Source organism: Salmo salar, chromosome ssa02 (assembly GCF_905237065.1).
Source record: "Salmo salar chromosome ssa02, Ssal_v3.1, whole genome shotgun sequence".
NCBI lineage: Eukaryota > Metazoa > Chordata > Actinopteri > Salmoniformes > Salmonidae > Salmo > Salmo salar.
Window position 1 is genome coordinate 32,651,901 of NC_059443.1, and position 24,884 is coordinate 32,676,784.

A 24,884-nucleotide genomic window follows, 5' to 3' on the forward strand; every position below is an offset into this window, starting at 1 on the left:
CACTGCATCACAGTGCTTGAGGCGTCACTACAGACCCTGGTTTGATTCCAGGCTGTATTATAACCGGCCGTGATGGGGAGTCCCTTTGGGCGGCACACAATTGGCCCAGCGTCGTCCGGGTTAGGGTTTGGCCGGGGTAGGCCGTCATTGTAAATAAGAATTTGTTCTTAACTGACTTGCCTAGTTAAAAAAAAAAAAAAAAACTCATATATATATATATATATCTGAAGAAAAGTGACCGATATCTCTCTGAGGCATTGCGTAACATTGTCACAAATTCTAAATCAAACAACTGGTAGAGCAAACATGCGTCACCCTGGACTAATCAAGCAGGACAACCAATGGCGGGCATGCTCTTGGGTTTTCAAATGACAAAGTGCAGAATAACAGTAAAATGACTTTCTCAGCATTTCAAGTCTGTTCTCACACCAGGTGAAGATAGAGATCATATAATCATTACACCTCTCGAGTCAACTGCCAGCGCTGACCCTGAAATTAACTGGTACTTCATCAGAATACCCTTCAGACCCAATCCAAAATATACTACCCACACTTACATGATTCCTTCTAATCAGACAAGACATTTTCATCCACTCTACCCTACAGTCAAATTAAAAAAGGCCTTATTCAAATCTCCATTAAATAGCCTATCAATTCAAATATCACTTCAAAAGAATCTTTTCAGTTTTGGTTGGGAATGATCCACAGTGCAGTACTAAACAAAATCAGTAAATACAGGAAACATGCCACAGAAAATAGGGAACATGGGACTAGGCAATGCAGAAAAACCTCTAACACTTTCAAATATGATTTTCACGCTAACTTTTTTATTTATTTACCTCCCCTCATTAATGGCTAAATTGAAAATGCATTATTATGACTCTTCAAAACGACTTGTGGTCTTACCAATACCACCAGCCTAGTAAGAAGCAAGATATACACCGAGGCACAACGTTGGCTCACAGTGGTGAAAGGGGACTTTGCAAACCCACACTATTACTGTTGGATAGGGGGCAGTAGTGAATGGGTTTTTACCATTGGTTTGAGTATCAAACCTCTTCAACCACCACTCCTGTCAAAACAGATTTGCATTTGGCTCATATGATCAGTGTAAAAGCAATATGGTTGAAATAAAACATACCAGTAATTAGAAGTACTTCAATATCTGTCAATAAGGGGGTTAAACTCTATGTTAGCACAACTTCAGAACAGCACTACTTCATTTTAGGATGGATGTTACCACCAATCTATGATGTAACAGTTGCATACAGCTTTCTATATCCAAGTTGCAGCGCTTGTGTTTTATTAAGTCTGTCAAACATGACCTCTTTCAGTCCCCACTGGAAAGAAGGGCTGATTTCCATAATCTTTGTCATTATGAAAGTTAAACGATATTATCTCAAGCGCTCTAACTTCCTGTTGCTGCCACACAATGTCAAACTTACAGTAGTCTTTAGACACCAATATCAAAAATTGTCACCAAAGCAAAATATGACCATTTAAAAACGCAAAAAAATATTTTACAAAAAATGTATTTTCGCTACAATAGTATGATGCAAATGTACTATATGAAAAATTGTATTTGACAACTCCCAGACAGTCACACAAGACATGCACAAGAACATTTTGCATAGCAAATGGACTACATTGTTCAGAACTAGTTGCTTTTCATATCATGCAACCGGTTTCAGGGTGTTGCGGAACCAAACAGCTTCTCTTCTTAAATATATTCTCAGTTATTTATACATTTATATACAAAGACATAGACCACCTTTAATTAAAAAATAAAACTTCATAGTAATAACTACTTTGTTACATAAAAATATGTTACTATGGCCCTTGCTGTGGCAAGACAGGTGCAGCAGGTGGGAGGGGTTAGAGGTGTCAATCACAGTGGCTAGGATTACCTGACTAAAACGGACACTAAAGCTCCAAGGCCTTAGGATAGTAGTAACAGTTACAATACATACTATGGCAAAAATGTTGTTATGCATTCGTCTACTTGGTTTTGGCCTTGCCGTTTCCCAATTACTCAATGATAAAACATATAACTCCAATTCATGTCATTGAAATGCATTGAGGGCTTTTGCCCCCTCTTTCTTTTTCATATCAACAATGCCAATTCTCTTGATGGAAGGCAGACACTTTGTGAATAGTACACATTTAAAAACAAATGGGGACTGTGCAGAAGAGGGTAGGTCTAAGATCTAAGGGGGAGCTATAGCAGGATAGCAGGCACACAGGGGTGGTGCATAGCAAAAGGTCCTCGGCTTAAATTTACAGAGAAGCTCCATGGTATAGAAGCAGGCTGGCAGAATGGCAACAGCTGCCATGTTGGGACATAAATAAAAAAATAATACACAAATGTTTGTCACATACACCAGATAGGCGCAGTGAAATGCGTTATTTTATGTGTTGTTTTTATAGACAGGAGAGTTGGATAATGGACTCTTAAGGACTACTTGATTCAATATGAGGACAATATCCTTAGACAATTGATTCAGTTATTTTTTAGATTCGGAACCATCAAAACGATTCGAGTTAGCAGATGTCAAATGAGAAAGGTCAATTTAGCTGGGTCTTGAACACAGACAGCGATAATCTTACAGACAAATATGCCGTCCAGACACTAAAATGGCCCCTAAGTGCCAACTTGTCCTGAGGGACTGAGAAAGTCACCTCTCCAAAAAAACACTTTCTTCTCTTTGTCCGTTGAAAGACTGAACTATATCTAGCAAGGTCTGCCACTGAATTACCTTTACCAAACTTAAATAAAATAGAAACACTTAATGACATGTCAATTGGCCACTATTGGTTGAACAGTCTCTGGTTGTGTTGATGTAATCCATAAATACCCCAGATCTACTGTATGTTCTTGCAGTAGAATGATGGCAAACATAGCTGATATTCCAGCCTCCCCATACTGGCGTTGGAATGATGGAACACCGACAAAGCCGAAATACCAGTCGGGAAAGTCCTGTCTTATAGAATGCATATTGTATGGTTTTCAAGACGGCATTTTCAAGTGTAACTGACCTCATGCGTGATTCCTGCATTTATGCATTATCCGAAGTGCATTTGTTTACATGCAGATAAGACTCGTACAAGATAATGCCAATATTTTCTTTTTTTCTCTTAAGCATCACAAGTGCGTTTTCGATAAATGCCTGGATGTAGCGGAAAGAACCTTGAACAAACTTGCTCCACCACTGACATGTCAGTCCTGTCCTCCAACCTTCCCCACATCACCTCACAGAAAGCATGTGGAGAGATCCCCACTAGACCAGGTGCCTCCAACTCTGGTCCTGGAGAGCATGTAGAATTCTATTCAAGCCCAGCACTAACACACACAATTCAAATAATCAAGGTCCAGACTGAAGACTGTGATTAGCTGATTATTTGACAGGTGTATTTGTACTATGGTGGATCAAAGCCTGCTCCCCAGTTTCTCTCCGGGACCAGTCAGACAACCCTGCACTAGACTGTCCAAAACCTCCCACCTGACCTCTTATTTGCAGATCCTGTGGTTGGGTCAATCGCCAAGGAGGGGGAAGCAAAGCAGGGCTCAACCCCACCTGTTCCACTTCAGCCCGGGGTTGTTCCAAGCCCCTTCCCTCCTCAGTAACCACACTAGGCGGGGGGGTCACTTGAGGCGGTCGGAGCGGAAGGAGTCTTCCACGGCGGGGTCAGTCAGCATGAGGTCCCCATCCAGCATGCCCAGCCCCTCAAGGGCCAGGGGGTCCATCCTGAGGGGGTCGTCCAGGGCAAAGGAGTCCATCTCAAACCCTGGCACGTGGGACAGAGCGCTGGCGATCTCCTTGGAGAGGCCCAGCGAACTGTCTCCTGGTGAAGAAAGAAAAGAGGGCTAGTAATACATAATAATAAATGTTCCATTTAGCAGACGCTTTTATCCAAAAGGGACTTACAGTCATGTGTGCATATGTTTTTGAATGGGTGACCCCAGCAGGAACCGAATCCACAACCCTTGACATTGTAAGTGCCATACTCTACCCACTGAGCCACTCAGGATTAGTGTTAGTTGTAGTTATATTTATATACTTGGAAAGCATTCCTCTCCTACAAGGGAGAAATAGCCGAAGTGGTAGCCCAGATCTCACCTGTGAGGATGATGTTAGGGACGTTGTGGCATCCCTCTCCCCCAAAGTTCTGGTTGTTAAGGTGCTGCCTATCCCCTGAATCGTGGAGCTCCAGGAAGCCATGGTTGGAGTGGTAGAATTCCTCCTGGCCCTTTCCACCACTCCCACAGCCTAAGCCACCATGGTTGAATGACAGGCTGTCTCCCGGAGTCTCCATGTTGAACTGAGACGGGAACAAAACACCAAACGTGAACTCAGGCAGACAAATACAGTACAACAGAACTCAGCAATGAAAGCAGAGGTGCAGTAGTCAATATAAAAATGAGCCAGAGAGAAATAAAGTGTCTGCAGAAAAGGTATACCTGCTGGTTCTGTCTGGAGGCGATCTGCAGGCCCAGGTAAGGATCATCCAACAGAGAGTTTAACAGTAATGTGTCCTACAACACAAAACACAGGTACTTTACACTAAAGACAGAACAACACGTCATACCAAGTTATGTTGAGTAACATCACCTACAATATGTATTGTAGTTGTGGAGTGGGGCGTCATTGATGCTACATCCTACAGGCCAATTTCACTGTGGTGCCAATGTCACAACCCCCAGCACACAAAGATAGTCTACTCTCTGGACTGCTATTAATAGAGCAATTCAACAACAGAGCCCAGGATCCATTTCACCTCACTTGGGCATGACATCAGCGTCCCCTCTCAAGTTTCACACACCACATTCTGCAGCTAAAAGAATTGTGCGCATGTTCAATGACATCATCTGTCAGAAGGATGTTGTGAAACAAGAGCATTGCAAATGTATTGAGAAGCTATACAGGTCCAGGAAATGTGAAGCATCAAGTAGGAAATTGTTGAGCCAAAGTTCTAACAACATGGCCTCTTGAATAGCCTAATTTCTGTTTTAAATACAGTACCAGTCAAAAGTTTTTTAGAACACCTACTCCTTCATGGGTTTTTCTATATTTTTACTATTTTCTGCATTGTAGACAGTGAACACAAAACTATGAAATAAGAAATCATGTAGTAACCATAAAAAGTGTTAAAATCAAAATATATTTTATATTTGAGATTCTTCAAAGTAGCCACCCTTTGCCTTGATGACAGCTTTGTATTCTCTCAAACAGCTTCATGAGGTTTTCCTGGAATGCTTTTCCAACAGTCTGGAAGGAGTTCCCACATACAAATGAAGTCAGAAGTTTACATACACTTAGGTTGGAGTCATTAAAACTCGTTTTTCAACCACTCCACAAATGTCTTGTTAACAAACTATAGTTTTGGCAAGTCATTTAGGACATCTACTTTGTTCATGACAAGTAATTTTTCCAACAATTGTTTACAGACAGATTATTTCACTTATTTTTCACTATATCTCAATTCCAGTGGGTCAGAAGTTTACATACACTAAGTTGACTGTGCCTTTAAACAGCCTGGAAAATTCCAGAAAATGATGTCATGGCCTTAGAAGCATCTGATAGGCTAATTGACATCATTTGAGTCAATTGGAGGTGTACCTGTGGATGTATTTCAAGGCCTACCTTCAAACTCCTTTTTGTTTGACATCATGGGAAACTCAAACGAAAATCAGCCAAGACCTCATAAAAATAACTGTAGACCTCCACAAGTCTGCTTCATCCTTGGGAGCAATTTCCAAATGCCTGAAGGTACCACGTTCATCTGTACAAACAATGTACGCAAGTATACACACCATGGGACCACGCAGCCGTCATAACGCTCAGGAAGGAGACGCGTTCTGTCTCCTAGAGATGAATGTACTTTGGTGCGAAAAAGTGCAAATCAATCCCAGAACAACAGCAAAGGACTTTGTGAAGATGCTGGAGGAAACAGGTACAAAAGTATCTATATCCACAGTAAAATGAGTCCTATAATCGACATAACCTGAAAGGCTGCTCAACAAGGAAGAAGCCACTGCTCCAAAACTGCTATAAAAATGCCAGTTTGCAATTGCACATGGGGACAAAAATCATACTTTTTTGGAGAAATGTCCTCTGGTCTGATGAAACAAAAATAGAACTGTTTGGCCATAATGACCATCGTCATGTTTGGAGGAAAAAGGGGGACGCTTGCAAGCCGAAGAACACCATCCCAACCGTGAAGCATGGGGGTGGCAGCATCATGTTGTGGGGGTGCTTTGCTGCATGAGGGACTGGTGCACTTCACAAAATCGATGGCATCATGAGAAAGGAAAATGATGTGGATATATTGAAGCAACATCTCAAGACGTCAGTCAGGAAGTTAAAGCTTGGTCGCAAATGGGTTTTCCAAATGGACAATGACCATGCATACTTCCAAAGTTGTGGCAAAATGGCTTAAGGACAACAAAGTCAAGGTATTGAAGTGGCCATCAAAAAGCCCTGACCTCAAACTTATAGAAAATACGTGTCGGCAGAACTGAAAAAGTGTGTGCGAGCAAGGAGGCCTACAAACCTGACTCAGTTACACCAGCTCTGTCAGGAGGAATGGGCCAAAATTCACCCAACTTATTGTTGGAAGCTTGTGGAAGGCTACCCGAAACATTTGACCCAAGTTAAACAATTTAAAGGCAATGCTACCAAATACTAATTGAGTGTATGTAAACTTCTGACCCACTGGAAAGTGGTGATCTAACTGACCTAAGACAGGGAATATTTCCTGGGATTAAATGTCAGGAATTGTGAATAACTGAGTTTAAATGCGTTTGGCTAAGGTGTATGTAAACTAAAGACTTCAACTGTGTGCTGAGCACTCGTTGGCTCCTTTTCCTTCATTCTGCGGTCCAATTCATTCCAAACTCAATTGGGTTGAGTTTGGGTGATTGTGGAGGCCAGATCATCTGGTGCAGCACTCAATCACTCTCCTTTGTGGTGAAATATTCCTTACACAGCCTGGAGGTGTGTTTTGGGTCATTGTACTGTTGTAAAACAAATGATAGTCCCAATAAGCCTGAGCTGACATGGTAAAAATCTGTCGTTCTGGCCCTGAGCAAGGCAGTTAACCCACTGTTCCCCGGGCACCGAAGACATGGATGTCGATTATGGCAGCCCCCCGCACCGCTCTGATTCAGAGGGGTTGGGTTAAATGCAGAAGACATAGTCGGTTGAATGCATTCAGTTTTACAACTGACTAGATATCCCCTTTTCCCTAAGTGCAAACCAGATGGGATGGCATATTGCTGCAGAATGCCTTTAATTTTAAAATCACCTACAGTGTCACCAGCAAAGCACCCCCACACCATCACACCTCCTCCTCCATGCTTCACGGTGGGAACCACACATGCAGAGATCATCTGTTCACCTACTCTGCGACTCACAAAGACACAGTGGTTGGAACCAGAAATCTCAAATTTGGACTCATCAGACGAAAGTACAGATTTCCACCCGTCTGTTGTCCATTGCTCGTGTTTCTTGGCCCAAGCAAGTCTCTTCTTATTGGTGTCCTTTAGTAGTGGTTTCTTTGCAGCAATTCAACCATGAAGGCCAGATTCACACAGTCTTCTCTGAACAGTTGATGTTGAGATGTATCGGTTACTTGAACTCGTGAGGTGCAATCTGAGGTGCAGTTAATTGCCCATTTCTGAGGCTGGAAACTCTAATGAACTTGCAGCAGAGGTAACTCTGGGTCGTCCTTTCCTGTGGCAGTCCTCATGAGAGGCAGTTTCATCATAACGCTTGATGGTTTTTGCGACTGCACTTGAAGAAACTTTCAAAGTTCTTGAAATGTACAATATTGACTGACCTTCATGTCTTAACTTCCCTGGGCTAGGTGGGACGCTTGTGTCCCACCCTAGACAACAGCCAGTGTAATCGCGTGGCGCGAAATACAAATACCTCAAAAATGCTATAACTTCAATTTCTCAAACATATGACTATTTTACAGCATTTTAAAGACAAGACTCTCGTTAATCTAACCACATTGTCCAATTTCAAAAGGGCTTTACAGCGAAAACAAAACAGATTATGTCAGGAGAGTACGCTGCCAAAAATAATCACACAGCCATTTTCAAAGCAAGCATATATGTCACAAAAACCAAAACCACAGCTAAATGCTGCACTAACCTTTGATGATCTTCATCAGATGACACTCCTAGGACATTATGTTATACAATACATGCATGTTTTGTTATATCAAGTTCATATTTATATTTTTTTTTAAAACAGCTTTTTACATTAGCATGTGATGTTCAGAACTAGCATACCCACCACAAACTTCCGGTGAATTTACTAAATTACTCATGATTAACGTTCACAAAATACATATCAATTATTTTAAGAATTAGAGATACAGAACTCCTTTATGCAATCGCTATGTCAGATTTTAAAATAGCTTTTCGGCGAAAGCACATTTTGCAATATTCTGAGTACATAGCCTGGCCATCACGGCTAGCTATTTTGACACCCACCAAGTTTGGGGCTCACCAAACTCAGAATTACTATTAGAAAAATTGGATTACCTTTGCTGTTTTTCGTCAGAATGCACTCCCAGGACTTCTACTTCAACAACAAATGTTGTTTTGGTCCAAATAATCCATAGTTATATTCAAATACCGCCGTTTTGTTTGTGCGTTCAGGTTACTATCCTAAGGGTGACGCCCGAGCGCATTTCGTTCCAAAAAAATTCTAAATATTCCATTACCGTACTTCGAAGCATGTCAAACGCTGTTTAAAATAAATTTTTATGCTATTTTTCTCGTAAAATAGCGCTAATATTCCAACCGGGCGACGTTGTATTCATTCAAAGGCTGAAAGAAAAAAATGGAGAATTCTCATGAACGCGCATCTCCAGTGTCACTGTCCCCAGGTTTATCACTCACAAATTCTCCTGCTGTTCTTCGCCCAGAGACAGCAGACACCCCATTACACTTTCTGGAGCCTTCTGAGAGCCAATGGAAGCCTTAGAAAATGTCACGTTACAGCAGAGATGCTGTATTTTCGAGAGAGATGCAACAGAAGGACAACAAATTGTCAGACAGGGCACTTCCTGTATGGAATCTTCTCAGGTTTTGGCCTGCCATATGAGTTCTGTTATACTCACAGACACCATTCAAACAGTTCTAGAAACTTTAGTGTTTTCTATCCAAATCTACTATATGCATATTCTCGTTTCTGGGCAAGAGTAGTAACCAGTTTAAATCGGGTACGTTTTTTATCCGGCCGTGCAAATACTGCCCCCTAGCCCCAACAGGTTAAAGTAATGATGGACTGTCGTTTCTCTTTGCTTATTTGCTGTTCTTGCCATAATATGGACTTGGTCTTTCACCAAATAGGGCTATCTTCTGTATACCACCCCTACCTTGTCATAATACAACTGATTGGCTCAAACGCATTAAGAAAAAGAAATTCCACAAATTCACTTTTAACAAATTGAAATGCATTCATGAAGCTGGTTGAGAGAATGTCAAGAGTGTGCAAAGCTGTCATCAAGGCAAAGGGTGGCTACTTTGAAGAATCTTAAATATAAAATATATTTTGATTTGTTTACAATTTTTTGGGGTTACTACATGATTCCATGTGTCATGTCATAATTTCGAATTCTTCACTCTTATTCAACAATGTAGAAAATAGTAAAAATGAAGAAAAACCCCTAACTTTTGACTGGTACTGTATATCCCATGACAGCAGAGTAATGTGTCATGTGTAAAGAGATAAAGATATTATACTATTTGAAACTTCAGGATGTCACACACTAAGAGGCTGAACAGTGATCAATTTGCATGGCCAAATGTATAAATAAATCAGCTGATTATACAAATATACAATACAAAATAGTGAGCTAATTCTAGTTAGATGACAGAGTGAACTCTTAAAATATGTCCTGGTGTGACCAGAAGCCATCAGGCTGACACTGGTTATGGTCTTCATAACAGATGTGCAGATGATTACGTCATCCAGATCATTCTAGTTGACCTCAGTTTCTATCACAACCAAAGTTTACAACATTGAGCTTGCTTTAAAACCATGCGTTTACAAAGACATCAAACCATGCAGGCTGTCATGCCCCTCTGCCCCGGAGAAGTGAGGTAGATTAACAGTGACAGACCAATAGGAGGACATAGAGGAAGTTCTGGCTTTATGCGGCCAATTGGCAGGAGTGTGTTGAATGGGCTGGCACTAACTCCACTCACGTTGTAGAGGCCCAGGTCTGTGGCCAGGGAGTGGCTGATGTGCTGCAGCTGGGGAAGACTTCCCTGCTGCCTTTGCTGCTCCATCTGCTGCTGTTGGTCTTGCTGGTCCTGTTGTTGTTGCTGCTGCTGCTGTTGCTGCTGGGTCGACTGCGGGTCTTGCGTCTGCAGGCACTGGGAGTTCTGGCCCTGCTCACCCTGCTTCTCAATTTTGACCGACACCCTATGCTGCATCTGCTGGTTCTGGACATTGCGCAGGTTCTGCAGGTGCTGCTGCTGGAGGGCCTGCTGAGACTGGGCACGTTGCTGCTGGTGCAGCTGGTATTGCAAATGCAGCTGATGGTGTTGGTGCTGCTGTTGTTGTTGTTGTACCACGGACGGCTGGGAGAGCTGTTGTCCTGCCTGAGAGGCCTGCTGGGATGCTGGAGGACCTGGCTGATGAAGCTGCTGCTGGGGTTGGCTGAAGGGGTAGGGAGGGAGCCTCTGGTCCATGGGCAGTTTGCTGGTGTCCAGAGGGACGCCCTGGGAGGAGATAAACACATTGATTGGAAATGGAATACGAACTCAATTGGCATGCAGGTCAGCCAATGTTATGGTGCCATGTAGGCTTGAGCGGGATACAGTATAAACTATATACTGGGGTATTTTTGAAATACCCATGGCATGATTTTCAATACGTCAAAACAATTGAGCTAGTTTTTTCATAAATTTGAATATTTGTTATTTTAAATAAATATCTACAGTCAACTTGTGCACTAGGTTAATAGATAAACAGCATTAGCTACCCTTGCATGCTGACGAAAAGGGCAGTTTACTTAAAAACTAGCAGTATTTCAATCTTCTCGATTCATCATAATTAGAAGTACAGTGCCATCTCCCATCCCTGGGTTGAGGTACGTTTTTCGAGCCATATCTTGCGCTGGCTCCGTGGTGTCCACATTCTGGCATAGCACAGTTCCAACCAGAGAGAGAAGTAATTAACGTCTAGTCAGGTTCTATTGGCTAACCAAGTAGCTAGCTTGCAAGATCAATCTTCTTGGTTACAGCAGAGACAAATCCCCTCCTGGATCAAAATCCCTGATGTCTACTATTTGTTTTGTGTGCGCAGCACAGGAACTGCATGAATGTATGAACATCTGGATACCGCCTAACCCCAGGGCAGTCTTATTCTGTCCTGTGATTAAATCATGGTAAAAGGAGAACATAGGTAGACATTACCTGTGTTATGGAGGACAAGTTTGGAGAGATGGTGGGGGAGAACTGTTTGGAGTGGTGCCGGCGAGACTCCCCTCCCATGGGTAGGATCAGAGGGGACAGCTGAGCTCGTCTCCGTGGCGACGTGCTGAGTGGTGACTGCCCCTGGCTAGTTAGCAATGGCGAATAAGAGGAGCACGAGCCGGACCCTCCCACCCCGCTACTGTAACTAGGGTTACTGGCTGCGGTCTGGAGGGACTGGCCACTCAGGGAGGAGTTGCTGAGGAAGGAGTGCAGGGATTGGTTGCTCAGGGAAGACTGGAGGGAGGGGGAGGAGCTAAGGGAGGACTGCAGGGAAGGGTTGCTAAGCGACGAGTGCAAGGAGGTGGAGCTGAGGGAGTTGGGGAAGGAGTGGCTGCTGAGAGATGATTGGATGTTGGGGTTGCTTAGCGAGGACTGCAAGGAGGGGTTACTGAGAGTGCCCTGAAGAGATGCCAGGAGACCTGTTCAAATAAACAAGACGGATAAACAGATCTGAATATATAGCTACATAAAATAAAACACGCATTTTGAGTCCTGGTGTGAAAAGTTGTGGTAATGCGTACATAATACACTGAACAAAAATATAAAACGCAACATGTAAAGTGTTGGTCCCATGTTTCATGAGCTGAAATAAAAGATCCCAGAAATGTTCCATATGCACAACAAGCTTATGTCTCTCAAACTTTGCGAACAAATTTGTTTGCAATTGAAAAGGAGTGGGACAAAATTGTACAGGCCACAATCAACAGCCTGATCAACTCTATGCGAAGGAGATGTGGGAAATGTGGTCACACCGGATACTGACTGGGTTTTCTGTTACACGCCCCAACCTTTTTTTTAAGGTACTGTATCTGTGAGGAACAGATGCATATCTGTATAACCAGTCATGTGAAATGTTTTATTATTTTTAAAATTTTATTTCACCTTTATTTAACCAGGTAGGCAAGTTGAGAACAATTTCTCATTTACAATTGCGACCTGGCCAAGATAAAGCAAAGCAGTTCGACACATACAACAACAGTTACACCTGGAGTAAAACAAACATACAGTCAATAATACAGTAGAAAAATAAGTCTATATACAATGTGAGCAAATGAGGTGAGATAAGGGAGGTAAAGGCAAAAAAGGCCATGGTGGCGAAGTACATACACTAAAGCAAGTAAAACACTGGAATGGTAGATTTGCGGTGGAAGAAAGTGCAAAGTAGAAATAGAAATAATGGGGTGCAAAGGAGCAAAATAAATAAATACAGTAGGGGAAGAGGTAGTTGTTTGGGCTAAATTATAGATGGGCTATGACAGCTGGTGCTTAAAGCTAGCGAGGGAGATAATTGTTTCCAGTTATTGAGATTTTTGTACTTCGTTCCAGTCATTGGCAGCAGAGAACTGGAAGGAGAGGCGGCCGAAGGAGGAATTGGCTTTGGGGGTGACCAGAGCGATATACCTGCTGGAGTGCGTGCTACAGGTGGGTGCTGCTATGGTGATCAGCGAGCTGAGATAAGGGGGAACTTTACCTAGCAGGGTCTTGTAGATGACCTGGAGCCAGTGGGTTTGGCGCCGAGTATGAAGCAAGGGCCAGCCAACGAGAGTGTACAGGTCGCAGTGGTGGGTAGTATATGGAGCTTTGGTGACAAAACGGATGGCACTGTGATAGACTGCATCCAATTTATTGAGTAGGGTATTGGAGGCTATTTTGTAAATGACATCGCCGAAGTCGAGGATCGGTAGGATGGTCGGTTTTACGAGGGTATGTTTGGCAGCATGAGTGAAAGATGCTTTGTTGCGAAATAGGAAGCCAATTCTAGATTTAACTTTGGATTGGAGATGTTTGATGTGAGTCTGGAAGGAGAGTTTACAGTCTAACCAGACACCTAGGTATTTGTAGTTGTCCACATATTCTAAGTCAGAACCGTCCAGAGTAGTGATGCTGGACGGGCGGGCAGGTGCAGGCAGCGATCGATTGAAGAGCATGCATTTAGTTTTACTTGTATTTAAGAGCAGTTGGAGGCCACGGAAGGAGAGTTGTATGGCATTGAAGCTCATCTGGAGGGTAGTTAACACAGTGTCCAAAGAAGGGCCAGAAGTATACAGAATGGTGTCATCTGCGTAGAGGTGGATCAGAGACTCACCAGCAGCAAGAGCGACATCATTGATGTATACAAAGAAAAGAGTCGGCCCAAGAATTGAACCCTCTGGCACCCCCATAGAGACTGCCAGAGGCCCGGACAACAGGCCCTCTGATTTGACACACTGAACTCTGTCTGAGAAGTAGTTGGTGAACCAAGGCGAGGCAATCATTTGAGAAACCAAGGCTGTTGAGTCTGCCGATGAGGATGTGGTGATTGACAGAGTCCAAAGCTTTGGACAGGTCAATGAATACGGCTGCACAGTATTGTTTATCGATGGCGGTTAAGATATCGTTTAGGACCTTGAGCGTGGCTGAGGTGCACCCATGACCAGCTCTGAAACCAGATTGCATAGCGGAGAAGGTGCAGTAGGATTCGAAATGGTCGGTAATCTGTTAGTTGACTTGGCTTTCGAAGACCTTAGAAAGGCAGGGTAGGATAGATATAGGTCTGTAGCAGTTTGGGTCAAGAGTGTCCCCCCCTTTGAAGAGGGGGATGACCGCAGCTTCTTTCCAATCTTTGGGAATCTCAGAGGACACGAAAGAGAGGTTGAACAGGCTAGTAATAGGCGTTGCAACAATTTCGGCAGATAATTCTAGAAAGAAAAGGGTCCAGATTGTCTAGCCCGGCTGATTTGTAGGGGTCCCGATTTTGCAGCTCTTTCAGAACATCAGGTGACTGGATTTGAGAGAAGGAGAAATGGGGAAGGCTTGGGCGAGTTGCTGTGGGGGGTGCAGTGCTGTTGACCGGGGTAGGGGTAGCCAGGTGGAAAGCATGGCCAGCCATAGAAAAATGCTTATTGAAATTCTCAATTATAGTGGATTTATTGGTGGTGACAGAGTTTCCTATCCTCAGTGCAGTGGGCAGCTGGGAGGAGGTGCTCTTATTCTCTGTGGACATTACAGTGTCCCAGAACTTTTTTGAGTTTGTGTTGCAGGAAGCAAATTTCTGCTTGAAAAAGCTAGCCTTGGCTTTTCTAACTGCCTGTGTATATTGGTTTCTAACTTCCCTGAAAAGTTGCATATCACGAGGGCTGTTCGATGCTAATGCAGAACGCCACAGGATGTTTTTGTGTTGGTTAAGGGCAGTCAGGTCTGGGGAGAACCAAGGGCTATATCTGTTCCTGGTTCTAAATTTCTTGAATGGGGCATGCTTATTTAAGATGGTGAGGAAGGCATTTTTTTTAAATAACCAGGCATCCTCTACTGAAGGGATGAGGTCAATATCCTTCCAGGATACCAGGGCGATTAGAAAGGCCTGCTCGCTGAAGTGATTCAGGGAGCGTTTGACAGTGATGAGTTGAGGTCGTTTGACCGCTGACCCATTACGGATGCAGGCAAGGAGGCAGTGATCACTGAGATCTTGGTTGAAAACAGCAGAGGTGTATTTAGAGGGCAAGTTGGTTAGGATGATATCTATGAGGGTGCCCGTGTTTACGGCTTTGGGCTGACCTGGTAGGTTCATTGATCATTTGTGTGAGATTGAGGGCATCAAGCTTAGATTGTAGGATGGCTGGGGTGTTAAGCATGTCCCAGTTTAGGTCACCTAGCAGCACGAGCTCTGAAGATAGATGGGGGGGCAATTAGTTCACATATGGTGTCCAGAGCACAGCTGGGAGCAGAGGGTGGTCTATAGCAGGCGGCGACAGTGAGAGACGTGTTTTTAGAGAGGTGGATTTTTAAAAGTAGAAGAAATCCATTGATAAGAATGTATTTCAATTGACTGGTTTCCTTATATGAACTAACTAAAATCTTTGAAATTGTTGCATATTGCGTTTATATTTTTGTTCAGTTTAGAAGTCTACAAACATTAAAATTCAATGAAAACGTATTGCAACATTTCGTTGTTTTAACATTTACTTTTACAAATTGCAAACAGTTTGTCTCCTGGCGATCATATCAGGAGGTATAACGCTAGCTCAGTCCCCTGAAGAGGCCCTGAGCTGCAGGGTGCAGCTCAAGAGTCAAACTAGGTTTCCTTTCATTGTCTCCTATCCTTAATTTGCACTGATGTGAAAGAAATAGAATAATACCAGCAAATATCTGACAAGCATTCACCATACTGTTTTCACCCGTTTCCGTCAGTGACGAAGAGACAAGACGAGAAGAGCAAGCCACCTCAGACTATTGACATGAACCCTAGGCCTTGCCTCTAGACTGAAGTTAACATTTCCTGTGTGTGGTCGGCCAAATCACCTTAACACAGCTAAGGTCAGTAGGGCCATATAAAATCTGCTTCATTTCTTGCCTGATTCCGGTTAGTTTAATTTACCCAAATTCCGTGGAGTTTTTCCAGGTCTCCGTTTTCCCCGGGGTTTTTTTTCAGGCTTTGACTCAAAATGACACTTGAATTGAAAAACAACTAAATGGGATTTTTTAAGTCCACAACCATGCTTAAACCACATAAGGAGACCACTTTTGAGGTCTGGGAATTTTTGGGGAATTATTCAGTGTAGTTACCCTTTAAATCCAGCGCACACTTAGCAAGAGGCTGTTCAGCTGTGTTTTTGTTATGATAGAGTTTGCAAAACAAACACCCACTGGATTGATGCAAATAATCATGATATCAATCTGCCAGGTAGGCATAGGCTTTGCAGTTAACATTTAATTTATAAGGTTTTTGGGAAAGCCATTCCATCTACCAGAAGACTGTTTTCATTAGCATCATCGCTAACAGCTACACAAAGTGGTAACTGCACGCACCGCACATACACAGACGGGGGAATTCTCGTTGCCTCTTCAGAAAGCTGCAGGAAATACAAATCACTGATGCATTCTGGTCATGTCTTATGATAAACCTGGGCAAATTAATTAATTTTCACTACATTTCGTTGACTCCCTACTAAGTTCAATACATTTTTTTTATTTTTTTTTACATTGTTGAATTCCATTTTATTGTCAAGATTATCTGATTCTTTCCACGTTCTTTGCATCATGGATTTTTTAGGGCCCTAGGACAGCTACTTTTTCCGAATGCACAGCCCTGCACTTAACCTCCACTTTCACTTTCTAAATAAATCTTACACGCACCCACCTAAATGAATGTCGGCCTGTCTCCCTCTTGCACCAACACCCACTAGCTTCCTCCGTTTGATTCAAAACTTAGACATTTTAACTTGTGTGACAGAAAGGGTTGTATTGTTCCTAGCATGCCTGCATGAGCGCACACACTAACATACACACAAGAGAGAGGTGCTGAAGATCAACATGGCATACAATAGCACACACACTCTTCAGCCTGTGTCCCACAGCCCCTCCCTGTACCTGGTGAGTGGCGGAAGGCGTTGCTGGCATTAATGCCCAGCTGGGTGAGGGTGGAGGCCAGGTTGCCCGTGCTGCTGCCCCCACTCAGGGACGAGGGGTAGCCCGGCTCGTCTGGGTCCAGCGGGGTGGGCAGTGGCGACGGGAAGTGCAGGCTGGAGAGGTCGGGCAGGGAGCCCCCCGTGTTCAGGGCTGAGGGAGCATGGGGGGTGCTGGACTGCTGGTCCGGGGAGGGGAAGATACTGGAGGAGGAGATGGAGAAACTATTTAGAAAGACAAGAGAAACCACAGTGGTGTCTCACATTCGGCAAGAATTAGACACTGTGGCGCGTGTGATTTCCAGACAGACAGGGTGACCTCAGCGTCCCAGAACTAAACTGACTCACACCCAACATCAGCCTCCAGACACACGCAGCGAGAAAGAGAAAACGACAGAGAGAGAAAAAGAACAGAAGAATAGACCGAGGGGAGAAAGCGAGCGAGAGAATAAATTACAGAGGAGAGAAAACAAGGGGGGGAAAAAAAGACATGGGAGATAAAGAGCAAGTGAATGAGAGAGGGAAAAAGAAAGGAAGTCCACTACACACACATTCCAATCTAAACCCCAGCTATGAGAGAAAGATAAAAGAATGTGCAACGGAAAGGCTACGGGGGAGTGGAACGTCATGTCAACCAACCCTCTGCATCCCTGGTTACACCGACTGCTAGTCATGACCAAGAAGAGGAGGATAGACAGAGGCTGAAAACGGAGGAAGATATTTCAAATGGCTGTTTCAATGGAGAAGAAATGGAGATTGAGCGGAGGCTTTTACAGCAACAGATAGTGTTCAACAGAAAATCAGCCATGGATTAATTTGTCATACCTGAGGGCACACGCTAGCCATAGTACAATACTGTGTCTACTATCAGACTCCCCTCCATATATTGCTGCTTCACATTAAATTAAACAAATTACATTAAATGTAAGCAGCAACGACAAATTACATTAGGTCTACATTAATGGACAACATCGCAGGTTTTTATAACCATGTGTCTCCACTGAAACAGATTACTGTAGATAATTAATTTTGTTCAAACTTCTAGAGCCACAGACATTTCCACATAAGTTATTCTATCCTGTGAGAAAAGCTGTAGAAATGACTTGGATGTGTTTTAGAAGGATTGACTTACTTGATACCAGGAACTTCACAGGACTTGGGTCGAGAAGACAGCAGGGGCAACTTCTTGGTGTCCCAGGGCTTGAGCAGTTTGCCCTGATCCATAACGTTCTCCTCAATGGGGGGAACTGGGTACGGAAACACTGTGGGTGACAAACATGATTGAGGAAATCAATTCACTGTCTCCTGGTCACAAGGATTTCTTTCCATTGTCAAGATTATTTGTGGTGTGTTTAAATTAGGACAGAATTGTTAGTGTACAGCGAGTGGGACTTTTAGACTCACTTCTTCTCCCCTCTCCTTCACTCTGACCTAGAGGAGCACAGAGAGATACAAGTCAGAGCACTGGCGCAAACTGGGAATGGGCTTAAGGCACAATCACACTTAAGCAATTATAACAATATGGTCATTTAGCAGACACTTATCTCAGTGGCAAACCCTCAACTCCCACTCCGATTTGTTAACTAAAAACATGCTGTTGGTTTAGTCTTTAGTGAGTCCTCACCAGTGAGTCTGCCCTGAGGGGTGAGTGTGTGTCCAGCGCTGAAGGGGTCTCCTGCAGGGGGGTTCATCACACTGGTGTGGAGGGCAGAGTCTGAGTTGGTCCTGCATCGAGAAAAGGCATCAGGAGAGGAGAAAGATATATCCAGGGGGTCTCTTTCCATTGCCACATCAACATTCTCCAAACAGGAACCAACTACGCAAGTCAATCCATGACTCATTAGAAAAGTCATCCAGTAACCACATCATGACAATCACCACTTGACTTTTACTTCTACTCAGCCACAAACTAACTCCATCCATGATATATTGGAACTCAGTCTTAAATATCAATTCATTCAATATAAAAAGGATCAACACATACAATATATAAGCTCTTGGAAGATCTTTGAATGGCCATATCTCGCACTGGCACAATCGTCTGTTAATGTCTGCCCCAGGACAGTAAGTTGATGCCCTATGTTGAGGGGGAGAAGAGAAGATAGATGGAGAGGGTGGGAGGGTGGGATTCACCTGTTGAGTGCCATGGTGGGGAGGCGAAATAACTGGCTTTTGTCTCCTGGGAAGTTGCCCGAACAGTTCCTTTCGTGATCAACAACAAAAATGGCCATTATTCTCCAGAGAAGGATAATACATTTTTAAAAATGTAAAGAGAGAAGGCTTGGGACGGACGACGAGCATAGGAGATGCAGAGACAGAGGGAGGAAGAGAGGGAGATTGACATTCTACAGAACACATGGCGCATCCCATAGACACTTTTCACTCATGTACGTGGATACAGAGAATATTGAGGGAATTGAGTGCATTTGTGGGTGTGTGTTAATGCATGCTCATGTGCACGAATGTATGCATTCACAAGAGTGAGCTTGCGCTCATGCGTGTGTGTGCTCATGTGCTTCTGTAAGACTGGCTATTATGAAAGAGGTTCTTAAATTCTCTGCTAAAACGGGGTCTCGCAGCGATCAGTTCACGTCAGTAGAACTTACGAGGCTGTTTATCAGTGTTTCCAGACCCCAGTGCTGTTCTGGAAAGAATCGGACAGACTTGTGCCGACTCCACCACAAACAAGCTTCAGGAGCAGCTCCTTCCATTCACCTGATTAATGGAGGCCATTTCCCAAAGCGCAGCATCCAAGCGAGCGGGGATGAGAAACGCCGGTTTAGAGCGGCCTTCATTTTATTCATGTGTCAACGCAAATTTATAAGTAATCTTGACATGCCTGTATTTTTTGCAGAGATTAAGATAAAAGTGGAACTATTGGGAGGTGTGTAAGAGTCATTTAATTTCATGTCAAAGCCAGTTTTCCTTTCTCCATTTAGCAGAGAAATAAAGAAAAGAAAGAAGAGGACTGGCAAGAAGAGAAAAGAGGCGGGAGTTTCTTTCTAAAACTTGAAAAATTAAAAATAAAGAGTGTAAGTGTATTCGGATGCCAGAAAAAAGGGAGGAAAGTGGAGAAAATAAAACTAAAAGTTCTGAAAAGCAACTGAATTCAAGGCTATGAAGGAAAGCTAAAATCAGGCATCTTGTTAGTCAGTCCCAATCGCGTTAGTATGCATTGTTACCAAGCTATAATGCTGCAGAGAAAAACAACTAAGCACAATACATCAAAAATGAACAGGCTTCCCTAGGGATACCCATGTCTCAGAAGATTGGGTTCCACTCCAGAACATTACCTTCTCCAACTGGTGTCCGGAGGTGGGGACAGATAGGCTGAGTTATATGGAGAGCTGTCCACCTGAGGAGCACACAAGTCAAGGCAACAACTAAATCTACTCTTCTCATCCACAATCAGGGATTTGGTCAGCACAACATAGAAAATTACAAAACAATATATTATCAAAGCAGTCCTTTGCCTAAGTAGAGCAAAACTCTGGATTAGCTGCTAGATTGTGCTTTGTGGAATACCACCCGGACTCTGGTCTCAGAGGTATTGTGAAGGATACTTACTCTCCTGTAGGGACGCACTGGGGAGATGAAGCGTCTGTCCCTCTGGACCCGCTCTACCAGGCCGTGGTGCCGTGTAGAGCGACTGGAGTCCAGGTTAGAGTGGAACAAACCCTAAGAGAGGGGGAAAGATGAGGGAAACAAGTAGGAGAACGGAGAAACAGAAATGGAGAGAGGATAAAGAGGGGTGCAAGAGGGAGAGATGCCATGGTGTTTAAATTGGTGTCAAGTGATTGTATGGATAGATTTTTAGGCTATATATTAAATGTGGACCCCCACACACAGAGGATGAAAAAAATAAGGTGATCCTCTCTCACCTGAAAGTCGCCTGGGTTCCTGCCAATCTGATTAACGTTGGGTAGGGAGCCCCCATAGTACGGGCCCTGGGTTCTAGCCAGACGCACTTTCTGAGCCTGGATCTGGAGAACAAAGACGCGATGGAGACTTTATGAATACCTAATGTCTTTTGTAAGACAAACTGCAATACTTGTGTCCTTGAAATATTTCACTGCTGGATTGCTGCATAGGGTACACAGAGACAGATGCCACAACAGTGGATTGAGATAATCAAATGGGTAACAAGATCATCAAGAGTTTGTTGTAGTGTGCTTTATCACCTGCAAAGCTGTGGTTGTCCTATGTCACAATAGAATGTTTGAAATGACCTGGCCCGTTCTTTTAGTAAGACACTGTCTGGCCATTTTCATTAATGACACAGCCAAACATCTTGGTGTCTTTTCAGACCTATTTCTTTTGAGTAAGAACTTGACACATGTTATAATGTGCTGTCCTGCCTCTGACATCTTTCATGCAGTCTCTCAACCTTTAAAACAGAGGGCAGTGAGTTCATCATTGTAAAAGATATGGACAATCATTCACAGGGAAAACCACACTTACTGAGGAAAAGCTGTTAAATTATTATTTCTAAGAAAAATAAGAACTTTGAAAACAGTCACAAAGCAACAATATCCCCACCAGCATACTGGATATTGCTATTGCTAATAACCCCCAGGAGTTGCCTAATAAATTTCAAGTTGGACAAAACATTTCCAGTGAGGTGACAGTGAGAAAATACTGCTTTGTGTACCTCCCAAATGAGACATTGGCAGTGTAACATATCATTATGACAGCAGAGGAATTTGAGAAAAGGTCTTCATATGACATAAGATTAAATCTGCCCTTACACGGTTCCCTTCCCTCCTGAAATCGATTCATATGAACCACCACTGTTCCAGATTAGAGATAAGATAGACCTACTGTGTCATATTTTACAAACCCATCTAAAAATGCCCAAAAGCCTTAAAGCTGGAATCCTTAATTTTGAAACTGTGATTTTACAACAACAAAGAAGTTAAAGAACACTTTTTTCCCCCTCTGACATGATTGCACCAGCGATAGAACAGCAGAATAGGTGAAACAATTTTTACTATGATGGGTGACGCTCCTCACCTTCACTTCGTCAACAAAACAAATGCAATAACAATGGCCATGGGGCGGAAGGAGAAGCTGTTTCCCCTACTGCGGATTCAATCCCCTCTCTTTTACATAGGCCTAGCCACAGGCGAATACGATTACAGTAGCTAGAGCTTTCAGTATTCATCACACTGATGACAATATGAATTCTCCACACATATACAGGCTGTACAACCAAACTGATGAATAAATACAATAAATGAATGGAAGTGGGCAAATCCATGGTAACAGATTTGCACAAACTCAGATTTATACCAAACAAAAAAACATTGATTTATAAGTTTAACAAACCATAGAACTCTCTTCACAAGTACTACTTTTAACAATTTCCACTGAACATTTTACAAAAGCACATTTACAGGATGAACTGTGCAGATACAAAGTCTGGAAACAGAATAAAACTGAGTGAGAATTTACCGAAATTCTGTTATCAAACTTTGCACCTGCACAGTTATTCCACTAAATGTTTTTTATTTACTGAGTAAATTGTTCAAAGTAGTGATTGTGCATAGAACTGCATGGTTTGTTAAACTTTGAAATCAATGGTTTTTGTTTGACATAAATTTTAAAGTGAAGTCTTAGCGTAATTCTGTACTACTTTACTGTATAGTTTGTGCCTGCTCACTCTCTCTCAACACACACACACACACACACACACACACACACACACACACACACACAAAGCACATCAGTTTCGCAGCATGCTCCGTCTCCATTTACCGGTACCTGCGCCCCTGCCTTGCTATTAGGCTGATTGGACCACCCTGACAAAAAGTATATTAGATGGGGAGATTGTAAAGGACGAGACTCAACGGAATTCCCAGAAAAGGCAGTGGTTGAGATGGCAAAGGGGAATTACCGTGAATGAAGGAAGTGGGGTGTTATGAGCGGTTGGGATGAGCCAAGACTTGAGCCCTTGAATGTGCTGCCCAACAATGCAATTTATGAGAGGGTGAGTCTTTGGGCTCCCGAGTGGCGCAGCGGTCTAAGGCTGCATCACTACAGTGCCTGGTTTGAATCCAGGCTGCATCACATCCGGCCATGATTGGGAGTCCCATAGGACAGCGCACAATTGGCCCAACGTCGTCCGGTTTGGCTGGGGTAAGCCGTCATTATAAATACAAATTTGTTCTTAACTGACTTGCCTAGGTAAATAAAGGTTAAAAAAATGGAATCACTTAATTTGATTTGCCCTCATCTCCTTTCTATTCCTTCTTCACAGTCTGCATCACATTCACCTCAAAATGTATAGGCTATTCGTAGAGGGGGGAAATGGTGGGCATTAACATGTTTCTAAAAGATTGAATGTTCAAAGAAAGATGTTAATAAATTCATTAATAACCAAATTAATAATTCGTATCTGTTTGAAAATCAGTTCAAGCTTATTTACTTCAAATTGAAAGATTCCTATAATAAACTCTGGGGTGTATTCATTGTCTTGCAACGGAAACCCGTTTAAGAACCAAACGTACACAAACAGAGCAAACGATGAAAAACGGGGGGAGACCAACCGGTTTTTGTCCAATAGAAACTCTCGTTTTCGTTGAAAAAAAAAAGTTTGTTTGGAGTAAACGGCTAGTGTTGCTAAACGTTTTGCAACAGAATCGGCGTAATTAATACAGCAGTGGAGTTCCTATAAACACACCATTTTGTGAATGTTAAACTCAGTGGAAAAATAATTGAGTTGGTTGCAGTATGCCAAGAGTTTGCAATCTGTTCTGCTGTGGTGGTTGACAGCAGCCACTATGAACCACTTCACTTGATGCACCGTCTATTTGACAAACTAGCTAACTAACTAGCTCAGCACTGAAAATCTAACGTTAAGCCAAAACATGGCTGGTAAGTAACGTTATCAATCAATCACACAGTTCAGCAGTTCTTAGGTAGTTTGGTTTGTAAATGTGGGACAAACGAAAATATATTAAAAAGTTAGTTAACTACAATGTCTCGTTAACATTAACTCACTACGGGTAGATAGCTAGCTAACGTTAAATAAGTAACGTAACGAACTAGTTAACGTTAGCTACTGAATTTGAAATACTATTTAGCCACAGGTGGCTAACGCAGGGCTAGCTAAATCGTTTATTTACGCTAACGTTAGTTAACTAGCTAGCTGGTTCGCATTCCACTTTTGACAAGTTAGATAAGATAGCAAACAACATCGTAGTTAGGTATTTAACTTTAAGTAGGTGAAATAACTAGACATTCAAACTCCAACAGATGAGGCAAGTCGTAGATAACGTTCATTATTGGCTAGAGTTAGTTAGCTAACGTTATATTAGTTTATAATTTTCGTATTTTTTGTTGACTCTTGACAAGCCCCGGGCCTGTACTTACTCCAGCTTTCATCTCCTGCCTCCCCCCTACGACTTACCCTGGTAGAGGTGATATCCATCATAACCTCCTGAAAAGCGGCAGTCTCTTCAGCCTGACGTTGGGTATGTAGAGCTATTTTCTCGCTAAATTTTCGGGGGTTCGATGCCCCAGACCCAGCACCCGAACTGGGTCCTGCTCCGGGTCCACAACCGCCTACATCCGTAGCAGACATCTTTACCGAACGACTTCACGCAGTGGGATGATCTGACTTGGTCGTCACTAACGTTAGTTACCATAGCCACAAAGTGATACGGGCCGTACCAAACCAAACCTAACATGAACAACACAGTTAACCTTAAATGAAGACCAAAAAGCTATTTTTTGCTTTCATGAATTTGTACGATACAGCCAATTTTTACTTTATGGCTGTGGTAACTAGCTAGTCGAAACCATCTGACTTGTGGGAGGAGAAGGTCAGAGCGCCCAAACGCAATCTGGGGCATGTAGTTTATTTTATTTTTATATAAGGCTAAGTCAACACAGAAATTACAGTTCTGTATAATGGATATTTTGGATATTGATTAAAAAACGTAAAAAAAAAAAACTAAACACAACTATTATATTGGTTGGTTTCCTCAAAATAAAAGGGC

At 42.9% G+C, this 24,884-nt stretch overlaps 1 protein-coding gene across 2 annotated transcripts; it reads right to left on the bottom strand.

Annotated features, from left to right (window-relative positions):
* Positions 1 to 807: 807 nt before the first annotated feature.
* On the bottom strand, positions 808 to 24,783 carry LOC106580288 (CREB-regulated transcription coactivator 1). Of its 2 annotated transcripts, XM_014161140.2 has the most exons (14): positions 24,293 to 24,782; positions 20,763 to 20,864; positions 20,449 to 20,559; positions 20,175 to 20,236; positions 19,015 to 19,083; positions 18,506 to 18,606; positions 18,286 to 18,312; positions 18,014 to 18,143; positions 16,847 to 17,085; positions 11,441 to 11,919; positions 10,226 to 10,744; positions 4,460 to 4,534; positions 4,119 to 4,320; positions 808 to 3,843 (listed from the first exon to the last, which is right to left on the bottom strand). In XM_014161140.2, exons 1-14 carry the CDS (start codon positions 24,464 to 24,466, stop codon positions 3,644 to 3,646), a joined length of 2,490 nt encoding a protein of 829 aa, XP_014016615.2. In that variant the 5' UTR covers positions 24,467 to 24,782; the 3' UTR covers positions 808 to 3,643. The 2 variants fall into 2 exon arrangements, with proteins under 2 accessions (XP_014016615.2, XP_014016624.2); XM_014161149.2 differs by lacking the exon at positions 19,015 to 19,083 and having other exon boundaries at positions 24,293 to 24,783.
* Positions 24,784 to 24,884: the final 101 nt, after the last annotated feature.

Excerpts from the sequence above, each read along its gene's own strand:
- LOC106580288 (XM_014161140.2), bottom strand. The coding sequence starts at position 24,466 with ATGTCTGCTACGGATGTAGGCGGTTGTGGACCCGGAGCAGGACCCAGT. Across the intron at positions 20,560-20,762 it reads GGAACCCAGGCGACTTTCAG|GGTTTGTTCCACTCTAACCT; the intron begins GTGAGAGAGGAT and ends CCCCTCTCTTAG. Across the intron at positions 17,086-18,013 it reads TGTGAAGTTCCTGGTATCAA|TATCTTCCCCTCCCCGGACC; the intron begins GTAAGTCAATCC and ends CTCCTCCTCCAG.